Source organism: Rhinolophus sinicus, chromosome 15 (assembly GCF_057876585.1).
Source record: "Rhinolophus sinicus isolate RSI-liver-muscle chromosome 15, RSI-T2T, whole genome shotgun sequence".
NCBI lineage: Eukaryota > Metazoa > Chordata > Mammalia > Chiroptera > Rhinolophidae > Rhinolophus > Rhinolophus sinicus.
This window is the reverse complement of record NC_142515.1, coordinates 26,266,394-26,284,207: the sequence shown is the minus strand read 5'-3', so window position 1 is coordinate 26,284,207 and position 17,814 is coordinate 26,266,394. Positions and strand designations below refer to the sequence as shown.

The 17,814-nt window shown below is 50.7% G+C and overlaps 1 protein-coding gene across 1 annotated transcript in view; it reads right to left on the bottom strand.

Annotated features, from left to right (window-relative positions):
• Positions 1-14,217, bottom strand: part of SLIT1 (slit guidance ligand 1) — a 156,392-nt gene extending 142,175 nt beyond the window's left edge. Inside the window, exon 1 of the mRNA XM_019724789.3 lies at positions 13,757-14,217. Within this exon, the coding sequence (XP_019580348.3) occupies positions 13,757-13,953 (197 nt within the window). The 5' untranslated portion in view covers positions 13,954-14,217. The remainder of the gene's footprint in view (positions 1-13,756) is intronic.
• Positions 14,218-17,814: the final 3,597 nt, after the last annotated feature.

Sequence of the window (17,814 nt, the reverse complement as noted above, 5' to 3'; positions counted from 1 at the left end):
GGACAGGATCAAACCCCGGCCGGTGTGATTCCGTGTTCTTTCCCCTATCTCAGGATCCCTCATGTTGATGGATATGAGCTGAGAAATAAGTTGCATGCTTAGTAGGATAGGAAACTGAGGCCCTGTAATAAGACCACGTGTTCTGCCTAAGCAGCAAAATCAGGAGAGCTCCCCACGTGCCTGAGCTAAGGGGATTCTTAGCGGCTAAGAGGTTGGACTTTGGAGCCACTGTCCGGATTCAAATTCCTGCTCCACCATTACTAGCTATGTGGCATTTAGGCACATAGCTTAACTTCTCTGTACCTCAGTTTCCCTAATTATAAAATGAGGATAATGAGTGTACCCACCTCTTAAAGATGTGATGAGGTTTAAATAACAATATTTTAAAGCACCAACAGCAGTACTCTGTATCAGTATTACCTGCTGAGATTCTGTTCGCTACGAGTACCATTATTGATGTTTTCCACAAGGACCGTGGCTGCACCAGGAGGGTGGTGCCATAGGCTCAGCTCAGGGTGGTGCTAGACTGGCAGAGCCATGCTGAGAGGAAGGGGCTGGCAGGGCCCAGGATGCCAAGGCCCAGGGAAGACCCCCTAAGATGGTTCTCTCTCTTCCGAAAGTGATGGGTCTGCACCCATCCTTGTCCCCCAGGAGGAAATACACTCGGGTGGCAAAGGGCCCTGATTTCCATCACTTCCTGTGTGGTCCTAACCTGAAAGGAAAACCTCGGTGGTAAAAGATTTGGGAGAAAATCCTCTGAAGCAAAGTTACTGAGGACAAAACAACAACACACAGGATTTCTTGAATCCTCTCAGGAAACAAGAATCTGATCCCCAGCTTTTGGGTGTTTGTGATAAACCAAAAGAAACCCTCGGATTTCCTAGAGCTGCAGGAATAAACACCCTGGGACCCTCGCAGGGTGTTCTGGGGGCCCCCCACACCTCACAAGCATTTCTTGCCCTGGAGCTCCAGCCACTACTGGTGCTGGCTCCCTGAGGAACCAGAACATTCCCACGGAGGCCCAGGACTGCAGTGGTGATGGGGAAGATTGGACTGCCCTCCAAATCCCTTCCTGCTGAGTCTCCAAAAAATAAACACGCACACTCTGCCTGTGACTGAGCCAGGCCTCTGGGCTGGGGGACTGCACACCTTGGCTCTGTTCTTTAAAATCTTAGCCCGGCCAAATCCACACTGCTGAGTGTCTACAGAGTCAGACCGGAAAACTGAGGGGAAGAAGAATTTCCCTACCCAGCCAGGCCCACAGAGAGGCCAAACACCCCAACCTGTAGGCCAGCTGCTGTGCACCCACACCTCTGTCATTGTTCCTGGAGCCACTCAGAGACCTTACCCAGGCTCCCCACATTCCCTCTGGCTCCCCTCCAATCTGTTCTCCGAGCCACAGCCAGAGTGATCTTTTCAAGATGCAAATGTGATCATGTCACTCCCCATTTAAGCCCTTCAATGAATCCCCACCGTTCTTGGAATCAAGACAAAAATCTTACCGTGAACAACAAGATAAGGCTGCATGGCCTCCCCCACACCCCATTCTGATTCGCTCCCTCCTGGAGCAGAGCCTTTGAACTCACCATTCCCTCTGCCTGGAATACCCCTTCCTTCCTCTTTGCCTGACTCACTCCAACTTTTCCTTCCAGTTGGTCAGACCTCCCTGGCACAGGCCCACAGAGCACCTCAACCCTCTCCTCTGCAACGCAAGTCAGGGGCAATTTTATATGGATTTGGGGGCGTCCTTGACTGATGTCTCAGCCCCTGAATAAGATTATAAGCTCCTTGAAGACAGAGTATCGGTTTTTTTCCTCCTTATTGTATTCCAGGCTCCTTCCGGCCTATGGCGGCTGAGGCCTGACACGTGCTCCCATCAGCCGGCTGAGCCTCAGGGCTCAGCAAGTCATCAACCAGAGGCTCCTCCAACTCCCCAGGGGAGCCCACAGGCCCGGCACCAACCCCAGCGATAGGACAGTCCTCGACCCTGTGATCCTCCAGAGGCCCCAGGACTGAGTAATGAGGGGCCCACGCCAGGGCAGACTTCCGACCTATCCCGCTCTGCCTCAGCTCCTAGGGACCATCTTGTTTCCTTGGCTTGAAGACTGGCAATATTTACCCTATCACAACAAGCCAGCTCATTGAAGCCTCATAATAGAAGCAGGTTAAGGAGACAAGGCTTGAACACTGGCATGTCTGACTTCAGGGCCCAGCTCCTCTCTCTCTACTATTTAAATGTGGTAAAATATACATAACAAACTTTATCATTTTTTAAGTGCACAGTTAAGTAGTGTTAAGTATATTCACATTGTTATACAACAAATCTCCAGAACTTTTTCAACCGAAACCGTAGCAATTAAACACTAACTCCTCATTCCTCCCCACCCCAGCCAGCCCCTGGCAACCACCATTCTACTATGTTTCTATGAATTTGAGTACTCTAGATACCTCATATAAATGGAATCATACAGTGTTAGTCTTTTTGTGACTGGCTTATTTCACTCAGCATAATGTTCTCAAGGTTCATCCATGTTGCAGCATATGTCAGAATTCCCTTCCTTTTTAAGGCTGCATGATATTCCATTGTGTGTTACACCACACTTTGTTTATCCACTCATCCATCAATGGACTCTTGGGTTGCTTCCACCTTGTAGCCATTGTGAATAATGCTGCAATGAACATAGGGGTACGAATATCTCTAAGACATTGCTCTCAATTCTTTTGGGTAAGTCCACCCAGAAGTGGACTTGCTGGATCATATGGTAATTGTTTAATTTTTGAGGAATCATACTGTTTTCCACAGTAGCTGCACCGTTTTATATTCCCACCAATAGTGCACAATGGTTCCAATTTATCCACATCCTCACCACCACTTGTTATTTCTGATTTTTTTTATTATAGCCCTCCTAACGGTGTAAGGTGGTCAGACCCCACTCCTAACCCCAACTCCAGGGAGTATTCTGTTCTGAAGCTCAACCTGCACCCCAGTCCCTTCACTACTGAGCCCCAGCCTTTCTCTTGCCAATCCCTTTTTCAGGTCTGAGCACCCCCCAAACCACAAACCACAGCCCTGCAGTCACAGCCCCACTGCCAGCCACAAGGCCTCCATGTATATGCCTGCTAGCTGCTTTCCACTCACTGCCCACCCCAGGCCTCTGAGAGGCTGCCCACCAACTAATTCCGACACGGACCTCTGGCTACAACACCACCTCCCTGTGTCCCCCAACTCTGCGCACCCAATACCTGCAAGCCGGACACCCCCTCCTCATACCAACCTGAAACTTGGGTCCAGCCCATAAACATGCACAGACAGGTATCAATTGTGACCAATTTGCCTTTAAGCCCCAGCGCTAAGCCCTGACAGGGGTTTTTGTAGGAGCAGAATGAATGTCTGATGAATGAATGAATGAATTAATTAATCCAGGCATTATTAAGATGCATGGAGCAGTAGTCAAATTAGAAAAACAAAACACAAACACCTTTTGGAGCCTCAAGATTCAGGGGTCCTGGGCGCACCACTTACCAGCCATCTGTGACTCTGGGCAGATGGTGCCAGCTCTTTGAACTTTTTTCTCATCTGCAAAGCAGTGGTAATATCTTTCTCACAGTCCAGTTATGAGGAATAAACGGGTCGACTTGGATAATGCATCTCACTGGAGCCTGGCACAAGGTAGGGGCTCTAAATGGTGACACCATCACCACTCCTTCTTCATGTCTCTCCACGCAATTCTTCCCTGGCCTGTCACAGGTTGCCTCTCCATCCCCCTCCCCAAGGGCTCTGGCTCCTCCTTTCCACAATCACCCACACACACACACACACACACACACACACACACACACACACACACTCCTGCCCTCTGCCCCCAGCAGACTGCAGTCCACCTATCCCTGTGCTGCAAACCACCCCCCTTGGTGCTCCTTTGTTCTCTCCTGCAAACTTTCTCCCCACCTACTCACTCCCTGACCATCTGCCTCCGGCCTTCCACTTCTCCCAGGAAACCATTCTGCCTGGCTTTGCAGTGACCCCATCACAGTTCCAGAAGCTTTCTTTGGCCCTCATCCTCAGGCAAACTGGCTGCTCTCCATACAGTCAGCCCTCTTGCCATCTCCAAATGCCTTCTTGGTTTGGCAATAACTACTGGTTATCCAGGTGCAAATCAGCACTCCCTCTGTCAGACACAGGCCAGGAGCGCCTCCGGCCTCCTCACCACTCCTCCCTGGTTGCCTCCCCTTCCTCCTGCCCTCTTCATGTGGGCAGAGGCCAAAGGCAGGCCTCATAAGTCTTCAAAGGACAGACCTTCCTCCTCAGGAAACGCCAGCACCAAGCAGTGTTTCTCAGATCATGGTCTGGGCAACTCCCACATCTAAATTAACCTGAAAAGTAATTGCCAATGACCTGCTGAATCAGCATCTCTGGGATGGGCCTGGGAGTCTGCATTTTACACCAGCTTCCCAGGAGATTCTTATTCCCGTTGCAGTTGCTCTTCCACTGTCCTCGTGGGCTCCACCGCTTCCCCAGGAGGCCCTCCCAACTGCCTCTTCAGCCTGAACACACTACAGAGTAACTAGCCCCTATTTCCACCTCTAGGGTCATCTTTTTCACGTAGCTATTTATTGGCAATTCAAGCAAATAAGGCAGAAGCCAGTTGCATGGCTTCTCCAGGACCAGCTGCCTTTCCCAACTTTATTTGCAAGATCATGCTCCCAATCTTGAGCCTCAGGGTCCCCCACGACTTTCCCATTGGCTCTCTCTGCCTCAGTCAAGACGTGCTTCCTCTGGTTCCTCGGCCTCTACAGTAGCCTCTGAATTCGATGAGACTGTAGTAGGTTCCTACTGCTGCTACAACAACAACAACAAAACATATACATGGTGGCTTAAAAAAATACAGATTTATTATCTTACAGTTCTGGCGATCAGAGTTCCCAAATTAGTCTCACTGGACTAAAGTCAAGGTGGCAGCAGGACTGCCTTCCTTTCTGGAGGCTCTAGGAGAGAATCCATGTCCTTGCTTTTTTCAGTTTCTAGAGGTTGCCTGCTCTCTCTGGCTTGTGGCCCCTTCCTCGCTTCACTCCAACCTCCTGCTTCCATCATCACATCTCCTACTACTGATTCTGACCCGCCTGCCTCCCTCTTATGGGATCCTTGTAATTATGTTGGGCCCACCCACATAATCCAGGATCATCTTCCATCCCAAGACCCTTAAATCAATCACATCTGCAATGTCCTTTTTACTCTATAAGGTCACATATTCACAGGTTCCAGGGATTAGACATGGACATCTTTGGGGACCATTATTCAGTCCACCACAAGGACCATATTTGCAAAAGCAAAGATCAAAACCATGAAATGTCTTACAAAACATTTATAGAAAAAAAGAACTCATCCAACACACTTTTTTGAGCACCGTCTATGCACCAGGTGAGGAGATGCAAAGATACATGAGACACAGTCCCTGCCCTTAGGAAATTCAAAACCCGAGGTTCCCATCAAGAAATCCACCGTCTTAAAATGGAATAAAATTCTCTTCCCTACAGAAGAATTCCAATTAATGAATGTAGAAGGAATGAGGGAAATAGAAAATCAAAATTGGATAATAATGGTTGCAAGCAACCATTAATGTATATTAAAGTTAGGAGGTAAGAATTTGAGGTCAAAAAGAATCTTACATAGTCTCAAAGTATCTCCCCCCAAATGTTAATTACAAGTGGAAAGATAGTAACATTATAGTGGAGAAAACCGCAAACACCATCTTAACCAAGAAATCAGGTTAATATAACCAGCAATAAGACATATCGGTGTCATCTACATCCTGACAGGATGCTCTGAGAAGGGTACATCACCTCTGTGGCATTCTTGCCAAAAATGCGTCATGTCAGTCCAATCATGAAAAAACACCAGACAAACCCAAACTCAGGAACATTCAACAAAACAACTGACCAGTACTTCTCAAAAGCGCCAAGGTCATGAAAAACAAGAAAAAAAATAAGGAACTGTCACACATTGAAGGAGAGTAAGAAGAAATGACAATTAAATTTATTGTGCAGTCCTGGAATGCATCCTGCAATAGAAAAAGGACATCAGTGGAAAAACTGGTGAAATTCAAATAAAGTCTATAGCTTAGTTTAGTACTGTACCAATGTTAATTTCTTAGTTTTGATAATCATACTATGGCTAAGAAAGATGTTGATTATTAGGGGAAGCTGGGTGGTGGGTATGTGGGACTCTGTATATTTTTGCAACTTTTCTGTAAGTCTAAAATTATTTCAAAATAAAAGTGTTTTAATTAAAAAAAAAAAAAAAGAATAAAATACAGCAATGACAGCAAAACCACTGTCATAGAAAAGCTAGAAACCAGTCATCATAACCAACTGGTCTCCCACTGCCAGTTGGTCTTTCCTCCATTTATTTTCCACTCCAAAGTCAGGCAACAGAATGTCTTAAAACACCATTTTGCACTTGTCACTCTCCACTCGAAACCCTTGGGGTCAAGTCTCAGAGGGTCTTGTACAAAGGACACAGGAGCAGCTTGAAGGGGCTCCTACTGGCCAAATACGGGACACTCTGAACATCGAAATAATGATCATAACATATTATAACCCAAAGAATAAAATAATGATGCACAAATCCACACTTATAAACAGACAGGCAAACAGATGGAGGCGAAGGGAAAGTTCTTTCTCAAGGTAGAACGCCAACGCCAACTAAAAAAGAAGAAATGATAGAGTTAAAAATGTCTCATTGATGAGTGTTAAAACTAGTGAATGAGAGTTTGATGAGAAAAAGGATATTTACACAGCCTCAAAGTATCTCCCCACAAATTACTTCTTCATAACGAAGTGGAAATAATAACTTTTCAGTAGAAAAGCCTGGCAGACACCAATTCATCGAGTGATTAAAACTAAAATCACCAATATTGGGACAAATTGGCATCATGTATCCTCTGACATGACTCACTGAGAAGAGCACAACATCACTTATTTAGCATTTCTGCCAAAAATACATAACCTGAATGTGATCATGAGGAAAGAGCAGATGAAATCAAACTGCGGGACAGTCTACAAAATAACTGGCCTGTAGTCTTCAAAAAGGTCAAGGTCAAGAAAAACAAAAAGAGGCTGAGAAGCTAGTCCAAATTTAAAAAGACGAAAGAGCCATGACAAGTAAACGTCATGTTTGATCCTGAACAGAATTCTGGGCCTGGCAAAAAAAAAAAAAAAAAATAGCCATAAAATACATTATTGGGACAACTGATGAAATTCATACATGAATTCATGTGTATTATTAGCTCACGAGTGTACATGAGTAGATAACAGTATTGTATCAGTGTTAAATTTTCTGATTTTGATAGCCTTATTGTTTTTATGAAATACACGCAGAAGTATTTAGAGGGAAAAGGGGACATTGTTTCCAACCTATTCTGAAATGGTTCAGAAAAAACGTGTGTGTGTGTGTGTGTGTGTGTGTGTGTGTGTGTAATATATAATAAAGCAAATGGAGCAAAATACAAACAACTGAATCTAGATAACAGAGATACAGGAGTTCCTTATACTTTTGTTGCAACTTTTCTGTAATTTTGAAATTATAACAAAACAAAAAGTTACAATGAGAACAAGTGGTCTTTTTGGGTAATGAAAATATTCTGAAATTGGATTCTGGTGATGTTTGCACAATTCTGTAGATTAAATAAAAATCATCGAATAGTCAAAAAAAAGAGAAAGTTTTAATAAAGTTTTACACACATCCCTCTGATGGCTCCCCATGTCCCAGCCCCATAGCCTGGTGCCCCCCATTACTTTACTATCCTCCCTCAGAACTCACCAACACAAATGTTCACCCATCAGCTGGGTCAGGTCCTCATTCTCCTTCCCAAATATATGGGACACACCTTCTGAGTGCCCCTAGAATCCCTTGCCCTCGCTTAACCTCTCTACTCACCTAAGTCCTGCCCAACCCTCGAGACCCTGGTGAAATCCCACGGCCCCTGTCACTGCAGGGATCCAAGTCCTCCTTCTGATCTCTCACTCCTATCTCATTTCTAACAATGACAGTCTTTTCTACATGCCAGCGTTATTCCAACCACTTTACATGGAATATTTCATTTGAACTCACAGCTCTACGAGATGCTATGGTTGGCCCCATTTTACAGATGAGAAAATCAAGTCACTAGTGAGCTGCCCAAGATCTCTTAGGTGGCAGCTGATGGAGGCAGGATTCAAACTACGCCATTCTCACACCAAAGCCTGCCCTGGTAGCCACTGTGCTCTGTCCCTATGGAAATCCTTACACGTTTGTTCTTTTCCAGACAGACCTTTTTCCCCACCACACCGCAAGCTCCCAGAGGAGCAGGTCCACACCCTGGACCTCTCCAGACACTTTGCACACGGCAGGTGCCCAACAGCTGTTTGTGCGCCACAGGCTGGGTTCCAGAAAGAAGAGGAGGGGGTCGAGAGTTCCATAAAAAAGAAGAGCCAATTCTCCACCCTTGAGCACAGCCCAGCTCTCTGGCTACAGCCCAAGGCCCGGCCGTCATCTGCTCTGGGTAATAAGTATTTGTATGGCGATAATTACAGCATTTGGGAAGAAAATCCCATTAAGCAAGAGCCCTGCCGAGCTGCTAATGCCGGCACAGAACTGGAGGCGGTAACTCCGCCAAGCTCCCGTCTGCTCCCAATAATGCAGGAGCTGCCTGTCCGACGCCCCTCGCCTGGCCCCAAAAGAGTACGGCCACCCCTGCTGGCAGCCTCGGGCAGCCTGAGCCACCCCAGCCAGCCTCCTGCCTCGGAGAGGGGACAACGGAGAGGGAACAACGAGGAAAGGGGCAGCCCTGACTCCATGTATTCTAGGTTTCTCGGGGCGGGGGGACAAGAGAGCAGGGCCATGCTGGGATCCAGTTCCTTTCACATCCCTGCAATTCTGTTACCTTAATAACAGTAATAATACCACTTATTGGGCACTTGCTGTGTGCCAGGCCCAGTGCAAAGTGCTTCTCCCAGCGTTACCCCAATTAATGCTCATGACCACCCTTTGAAGCAGGTCCTGTCATCATCCCCACGTTGTGGGCAAGGAAATGGGGGGTCTGAGAAGTCACGTTTCTCCAGAGCACTTATCGCAGTTTGCAAGTACGTGTTTATTCTCATATTATGTCATTCATCTCTACCTTGCCTGCTGGCCTAAAACTCGGAGAGAGGAGAGGTTTTGGTTTCTGTCCGGCACTATTCACTCGCACAAAGCAGACATTCAATAGATCGCTATCAGTGGAATGAATTAATTAAACCCTATAACTTGCTCAAGCTCCCTCAGCTGTTGAGTGGCAGAGAGGCTAAAAACCCAGGCCGGCTGGCTCCAGAGCCACACCATCCGCTGCCCACCCTGCAGAGAGCCCCTGCCTGGCACTGCCCTGCTCCCTGTCCCAGGAGATGGGAGCAGAGATGCCCCAGTACAGGGAAGGAGTACTCTGAGCAGCCAGACTCCACAAGATCAGCCTCAAGCGTGGCCGACACTCAGATGCTTACCTCCCAAGCTCTCTCCTGCCCCAGCTGAACCCTCAAACCTTTGGCTTGAGCTTCTCAACTAAGAATATCATCTAATTGAATCACAAAGCATTTTTACCCACATAGCATGAGTGAGTCCTGGCAAAGTCTCATGAGGTCATAGGTGTCACTCTTCCCAGAGGCTGACGGATGGTAGAACACCAGCCATGTGCCAAGCATGCCACCTCCATGCATTCGGTCACTTAATCTTTACCATTAATCCCCAAAGCTGTCATTATCCCCTCTTCAGATGGGGAAACTAGGTCCCAGAGAGGATAGAATGACAGCATTGGGGCCCCACCACCAGTCATTGGGAGCCCAGCAATAAGCCCTGAGCACCTGCTACTGGAAACTAGAGTCCTACCAGAAGGCAAGGCCCTCTACACAGTGTGGGTAAACTCTGCAGGAAACTACAGAACCTCGCTCAGAGAGCCCAGGCCCCAGTGGTAGACATGTCTTCAATGTGGACCCCTGATTGCTCTCACCATGGCCACCAGCCAATCATTATTTGGAATTCCAAACAGGCTCCCAGACAATCAGCCTGGGGGTGCCCTGGGCAGTCTTCCTTGGGAATGACCACTCAGCCCCATTGAATGGGGCCTCCAGACTCAGGGGGCCGAGCCAGGAGAAAGCATGGGCCCTCCAGTTCTCTGCAGCAGGCAGGGAGCTAGGGCAGTAGACAAACTGGCCAGAAAGCAAAGGGACATAGCAAGGAAGGCAGGAAGGAGGTCCCCATGGCCTGAAGAACAGCAAAATGTGCTGTGCCTGAGGCAAAACAGAAGCCACAGGCCTTCGCAGGGCCCTTCCCGGCCTCTCCATCCTCAGGCTTCTTCCCTCTCTGCACCCTGCACCCGCAAGAGAATCTGTGGCACACTTACTCTCTTATCACACTATCCTGAATACTCTAGCCCAAAAGACTTGTTTAATTAAAGAAAAAAAAACTAACTGGAAGTCAAGGTACTGAGAAGAAGAAAAGACAATTAATAGTGGCCATGGCTGGGTCCCTCTGAGCCTGCGCTCTGCAAAGAGAGGAAGCTTCCAGGCCTCCTCCAGCACACCCCCAACCCTCACTCAGTATGCTAATTGTGCCATTGCAGTGAATTATTCAGCACCCCTTCCCTACCCAGCCCACCAGCCCCACAGCCCCTCTGGCTGAACCAACAGCTCTGGGGCCTGCACAGCCTCTTCCCAGAAGTCCCCGCAGCAAACCAATGACAATTTCTTCCCACTTAAGGGGACAGACCTGGACCCAGGGTTATAGACTACATGGTCGTAAAGTTGCCAGGCCTTGCGGGCGGCTGTAGAAACTGCATGGGGGACAAAAGGCAAGTGCACATCTGCAGTCTATAAAAATTTCACAGCTTCAGAAGAAGCTGCCGTTTGAGGCTCTGATACTGCACGATGCTCATATTGATTAGCGAGAGAGAGCATTTGCCACAGTGATTTTGAGTCCACCCAGGCTCTCCCCAAGGCCTCTTCTCCGAGTGTACTTTTCCTTCTCAAATGGCTTTTTCGTGGCCTGCCTGTTGAAAAGGCAGGCTCCCTCTGCTTTCCCCATCCGAGTAGTTTTGCACATAGCAAAGATCAGACCTCATCCCACTCTCTCACGATAACTCACCCCTGGATTCCAACCCTGAAGTCCCCAAAGGAAAAATCTAGATAAAGAAAGGCCTACCTGACCCTTCCCAACCTTCCCAGCCTCAAGTCCCATCACATCCCACTGGACACAGAATGTTCCAGCCCCAGGGCAAAGCTGCCATTCACCCATCAGGCCAGACACACTCACACCCACAAGTCTTTTGCTCATGTGCTCCCTCTGTCTGGCTGCCTGCCCTCTCTACTTGGCAAAATCCAACCCAACCAATATTGGGTCCCGAAGTGCCCTGATAAAATGCTCCATCTGAGAAGCCTTTCACCCCAGAAAAGGGCTCCTCACCCCAGTGTTCCCCCTGACAGCCTCATCACACTGCTGGCCTGGACCCCTCCCAGGAGCTTACAGTTAGGTGTCCACTGCCGCGTCCTTTTGACTATACATCTCTTGAGGGCAGGGATTTGCTCACTCCAGGCTGGAGCTTCAGCACCGAGGGCAGTTCCTGGCTCTGTAAACATCTGCTGAATTAAATTACGAGAGTCTTCTCCTGATCCTATCATTATAATAGTTCTCGCTTAGCGAGTATCTTAATATACCAGGCAATTGTCACACTTTATCTTCAGTCCTCACCAGAACCAGAGACCTTATGTATTAGCAGCCCCATTTTCCTGAGAAAGCAACTAAAGCTCAGAGATGTTAAATAACTTGCCCAAGGTCACACAGCAAATAACTGACAAAGCTGGGGCTCCAACCTAGGCAGTTGGAGTGTCAACTCTTTCCTCTGCACTAGGAAATTTAACACATATCTCTTTTAATCACAAAAGAACTCATGAGTTCATGAAAGTCAAAACTAAATACTAAAGATAAATACTTTCCTCAATACTAATGATAAAGAAAAGCAAGGAATGAGATGACTTCATGATTCAAATCCAAAGGCAAAGGAGAGGGGTTAATGTGTCTCAGACAAGGCTGCTACCAGGCTAACAGCTGCAAGAGAAATGCCCTGTGCACATGGCCAAGGAACAGAGAGTAGGTCCAGAGGAAACAGGTGTTGAGGGTAACCCTGCAACCTCAGGGTTCCTTTGGACAGATTTCTGACCCTCAGTCCTTCTCCAGACCACGCAAGATAATGCACGGGTGCCCCAAGCAAAGTCGGTTTGATCCAACCTCTGCCCACGCCAGCATCTTTCCCCAGCCCCACACATGCCCTCACACACACAATGATTCCCATCTAGATTGCATCTAGATTGCAAATTCTCTGAAACCTCCACAGGAATATTTCTTACTCAGCCAAGGAGAGTCTGGAGCAAACTGTGCTCACTAATTGCTGACCTTGGTGTGGACTTTGATTCAGGAGACAGCTCTCTCCAGGGTCTGGTTTCTGCCTCTGACCAGCAGGGAGCCATGAAAATGTGCTCAAAAGTTACCGAAATATCTACGCCTTTCCTGAGAGCCACTGCAGTTGCCCAGGAGTATGAGAAGAAGGAGTCAGCAGGTTTCAAAGGAGCCAACAGCCTTCTCCAAAGTCCAGTTCAAAAGTCTCCGGAGGCCGTCACCTCTGCAAGCAGCACAAAGGCCCCGCACGTGACCCAAATCTGCGCACACACCCACAGCCCATGTACTGGGTGGGATTCTCACAGTCTTGCACTGAAGTGACACCACTACCCTAGGAATTCACACAGACACATATTCTGCAGGGAATCTGGGAAAACAAATTATAGAGGTCTGTAAACACACACACACATGCTAACCACACACACACACACACACACACACACACACACACACACACACACACACCCTACAAAGCTCAGCGGGTCTAGAAAGGGCTGAGTTTCCCCAAGAATTTAGAAGTGAGAGAAAGGGTAGGAGAAATGGTGTTTTTATGACTTGTCACGGTCAATGTCTTTAACCTCATGTCTCCCACTCCAAGCTCCTGACCTCTCAGCATTATTCACAGGTCTCTCGGTCCAGGTCGCACATACCTCTCACTGGGTGCTGAATGGAACATACCCCAGGCCCCAAACCCAAATCCCCCACAGCCCATTGTCTGTTGGGGTTGGGGATAGCTGGAAGTGAGGCGGGGAACCAATGCCTGCCACCTGCGAGGCAATTCTTAAAGCTCTGGGGCAAACAATGGGGGAGGGGGAGACAGGAAACTTCAGCTCCATCCCGTCTTGCCACCCATCACAGCCTGCAAGCCCTCAGAGCCCACGTCCACAAATCCTGTTCAGAACACAGCCCAAGCCCCATGTGTCCAAAAGGAGAGGTGGTTCCTGGCAAGCGTGAGGAGCTTCCCTCCTGGGTGCCAGGAAGGCTTTCTGGCACCAATTCACAGGCACCCTGGAGGAATAAAGTGCTGGCGCAGTGGGGAGGGCCTGCCACTGCTGAGCGCAGGGTGCAGGTGTGAGGATGGGAGCTGACAGCCCCACCGAGGGCCCTTTGAATCCCTGGAAAGGAAAACAGTGGCGCTCCTGGCTCCTGGCTCGAGGAGGACCCTGGCAGGCAGTGACTCGTCTACTGGCTGCGGGGCCCGGTCCCAACGGTCCAGCCCCCACCCACAGCCCCGAATTGCATCTGGATGGGAGGGCAACCTTCGGCTCCCTTTGGGCTACAGATGGGGGCCATACTCACAGGCGCTCCGTGTTCCGTGGGATGTTCTTGGGTATGGCCTGCAGCCCCGTGCCGTGACAATCCACCGTGGTGCCGGTGCAGGTGCAGAGGGCGGGGCACGCCGTGGCCCCCAGGCGCCACGCAGCTACCCAAAGCAGCAGCCAGAGCTCGGGCCGAACCAGCCCCGCGGAGGACCCCCTCTGGGGCGTCAGCGCCATGGTGCCCTCACCGCGTCCCTCTGGCGTGCCAGACGGCGGCAGCCGCTTACCATCCCCGTCTGGGGCGGCCTCCAGGTGCAGTCCCGGGGCAGAACCACCGAAGAGACTGCAGGCTGGTTCGCTGCGCCCTTGCGGGCTGGGAGGCACCTTGCTGCCCCAAGCGACAGCGCCTGTGCGCGGACCGAGGGAGGACGCCTTGGGCGGAGGGCGCTCCTCTCCTCTCCGGTTTCTCGCTAGCTGCCTCTCCCTCCCTCCCTCCAGCTCCCAACTGACTGCTGCGAGGAAAATGGGCAGGCCCCGTGCGCGCACGCACCTCGCGCGCACACACACACATACACACACACACACACAATCACACACTCACACCCGCACACTCGCTCCCACCCGGCAGTCATCCATCAATCGAAAAGCACACATCCAGGGCCAGACTCCTCCCCGCCCTCCCCCACACACCCCCTCCCCGCCCCCGCCTCCAGACGACCACTTGGCGGCTGCTGGCAGCAGCGTACAGTTTCAAAGGTGGAACCTACAAGGCGCCTAGAGGGGGCAGGGGGCTGCGGTGGAGGGGCGGTAGCCCAAGGTTCCACCTGCCGGTCCCGACGTTCGCCGGCTGCGCGCGCGCGCGTGCACACACACACACACACACACACACACACACACACCCCGAGGATGAGCTCACTTAGATGCGCGCACCCGGCACCCGCAGCCCCAGCTGCCGGTCCGGGGGGGGGGAGGGGATCTTATTTTGCCGCCTAGACCCCTTCCCCTGGGCTTCAGACGTGCTTTCCCCGACGGCAGGACTGCTCTCAGGCCCCATCAGACTTGCTGTGTCACTTTGTGGTGAAAGGAAGCCCCGCGCCTCAGGTGGCCACCTCCAAGCCATCTATCTACCTTACTTAGCATGAGACCTTAAGGGCTGGGGGTGGGGCACGGACAAAAGCCCTAGGCCAAGTACAGTCTCCTCCCCTCCCTCAACACATTCTCCTCCAAGATTGCAGCAACCCCACTTCTCCAAGGGGAACGCGAAGCTCGCTGCACCCAGAATGAGAATGGCCTTGATTTGGACATTGCACAGTGCAGAGATGTTACTTCTGCCCGTGTGGCTACGCTGGCTCTCCAGGAGTTAGAGAGCAGGGTATCAATGGGACTTGGTATCTTCCTCTGCTCACTCCAGCATTCCTCCATTTCTGACAGATGAAAACTGGTGTTCAGTCCTGTCTTCAAAGGATAGCAGACAGTGCTGGGAAAAAGCTGGGCAGCCTGCTTGGGAGAGAAGGACCATGGGCTACCCCTGTCAGACCCTAGATTTTAGGGGACTTTTCTCACTCTAAGGCAGGTGTAGACATGGGTGTGAACAGGAAATGCAGGGGGAGAGAGAATCAGCCTCAAGCCAGAAAGAGAAGGACCGCCCCAGTATCAAGGACCGCCGTGGTTTGCTGGTGCTCCACAGGACCCAGGCATCTTTCCTCCATCAGTCAGGGCCCCTGATTCCAGGCTGCCTACAGCCGAGCAAGAAGGAACAGTTGAGCAGCTCAAGAAGAATCTCCCATCACAGGAGTCGGTTTCCCTGGGTTTCCCCTTGGGAGAAGCGAGAAAGAAAGGTGGCTGGTCCGAGAGGTGCCAGTGCCAAGCACAGCTTGTTGGAGGTGGGTGGTATGTTGATGGGCTCCACAAGATTAAAGCCTTATCATCCACTAAGTACAGGCTCAGGGTTTGTCTTAGTTTTTCTTTTCCATCTTAATGAAAATTTTGCAGTGCCTCTACTGTCACAGCACAGATAGAACTGTGGCCAGTATGTTGCAACTAACGAGGCTGATTTTGTGGGCTTTTGACAGTTCTTTTAAAAGTTTTCACACACTCCAGTCCATGACCTCCATCCAGGGCCATAGGTTCTTGAGCATCAATTCAGTGACATCTGGGGAGAAGGGACTTTCTCAAGGGCCCCAGTGAGGTATGATCTGAGAGAACCTTCCCACAAATCAGGTCTTCGAGGGCCTCTTCTCCCCTCTCCCTCACAAATTCCTACTCAGGGCACTCAGCCCCCCTCCCCTTCCAGACCCTCCCCAGCTGCCTCAGGCAGTTAAATCCTCATTCCTTTGAGCTTGCTGCTTTGTTTATCCCCTCTTAGCTGGGGCTCTGTTTACATATGTGGCTCCTTCCCTGACACCCCTCCTGGGCCAGAGCCTGCCCCCACCCCATGGCTTTCTCACTTCCTCACTTTGGCACTTAACCCAGCATCTGGCACTTAGTAGGCCTGTCACCCACGGCACTCAGACTGTTGATGATGTCTGGTCTCCAACCTTCCGCTCCAGTGGTGCCTCCTGGCCCCATGACCTCACAGGTTTCCTCAAAGCCAGGACCCATGTGGGGAAGAGGGAGAGTGTTGATTAGCCAGGCACCGTGCCCTGGGGGCTTCAGAGAGGAAGGGTGAAGGGATGGGAGGAGGGGTGGGAGTAAGCAGGGCGCTGTGTGCTCTGCCCTGCCTGGGGCTCCTGAGAGCCAGCCACTCGCTACCTTAGAAGCTTCCAGATTAGCCTGGACAGTGAATCCCAAGCAGGACTTGAGTCAAGTTGTTACCACTTGGCAAGGCCTGGCCTTTAAAGTGGGGAAGGAAGGAGGGTCTCCTGAGACCCAGGACAAAGACCCACCCCACCCCACGCCAGCCCATCACAGGAGGCCCTGCCCCAGCAGCCAGGCAGCTCCCCAACTTGGCTCCCATCCCCAGTGCCTCCACCCCAGAACCTGGCCGGCTCCCCAGTTCGGGAGGCAGCTCGCCATGAATGAACGCAGCTCATTAGCGTTCCCAGCACATTTACTCGTTAAACAGCCGCCTGGCCAGCCCCACACCCCAACCCCCCTTTGCTTGTTCAATTTCCTCTCCCATGCCCCTCCCTCTGTTGGGTCTCCCTACCCCCTCCCTATAGTTGGGCCACCTGCTCCCTCTGCGCGGATGGGGAGGAGGCAGGCCTGTCACACTGCTTCTGCCAGGAAAGCTCCGCCAAGCCCCACTCTGCCCACTGGCCACCAGCAGGCACCCCCCCCCCCAAGGGAAACTCTGGGCTGGGTCTCCCCATTCGGTGGTATGAGCCTCCTCCCGTACTCTGGAGCTGAGGACCATCTCCTGTTGTGACTTGAAGAAACAGCGCCCTCCTTCCAGCTCTCTGCTCAGGGTCCTTTCCTCCGCCTCCACCACCCCTTCTGAAGCACCCAGAAGGTAGAGAGCCGCGAGAGGCTGCAGAGCACTGTAGTTTAGATTTCCAAACTGCAAACCACAAGAATGAGACAAAATGCCTGCTATCTTAGCACTTGTTAAACACCATTTGTTGAGTATTCACGAACTATGTACGCTGTACTAGGACTCAGCAACTCAACAGGGAATAAAAACGGACCTGGCCCACGGTGAGCTCACAGTCCAGCGGGGGAACTGAAAAAGGAGAGCCCATTCAACACAATTAGTTTGTTAACAGGGAGTGTGGAATGGTAGAGAACCCACAGAGTGGGGCTCAGCGTAGGGCTGGAAGGCTCCCTGGAAGAGGAAGCACTTAAGCTGAGTCTTGAAGGATAAATAGACATTGACTGGGTAGCAAAACAGGAAGAAATGCTTTCTGAGCAGAGACCTGCGTGAGGTAAGGCACACAGACCGCAGCAGTCCTCAGTGGCTGAGCTTTGGCACCTTCAGCAAGGCTGGAGTGTGGCAGGGGTTCAGGTGGGCAGTGCAGGTGCAGGTCAGACATGGGGGCTCCTCCCTGAGGCCCTCCTGCAGCTGTTCTCTGACTTTATGGAGCTTGTGGATCCCCTGGCTTGTGCCTGTGCTCAAGGCACTGTCCCCAGAACCAATGACCGTGGTGTTTCCAGGGAAGG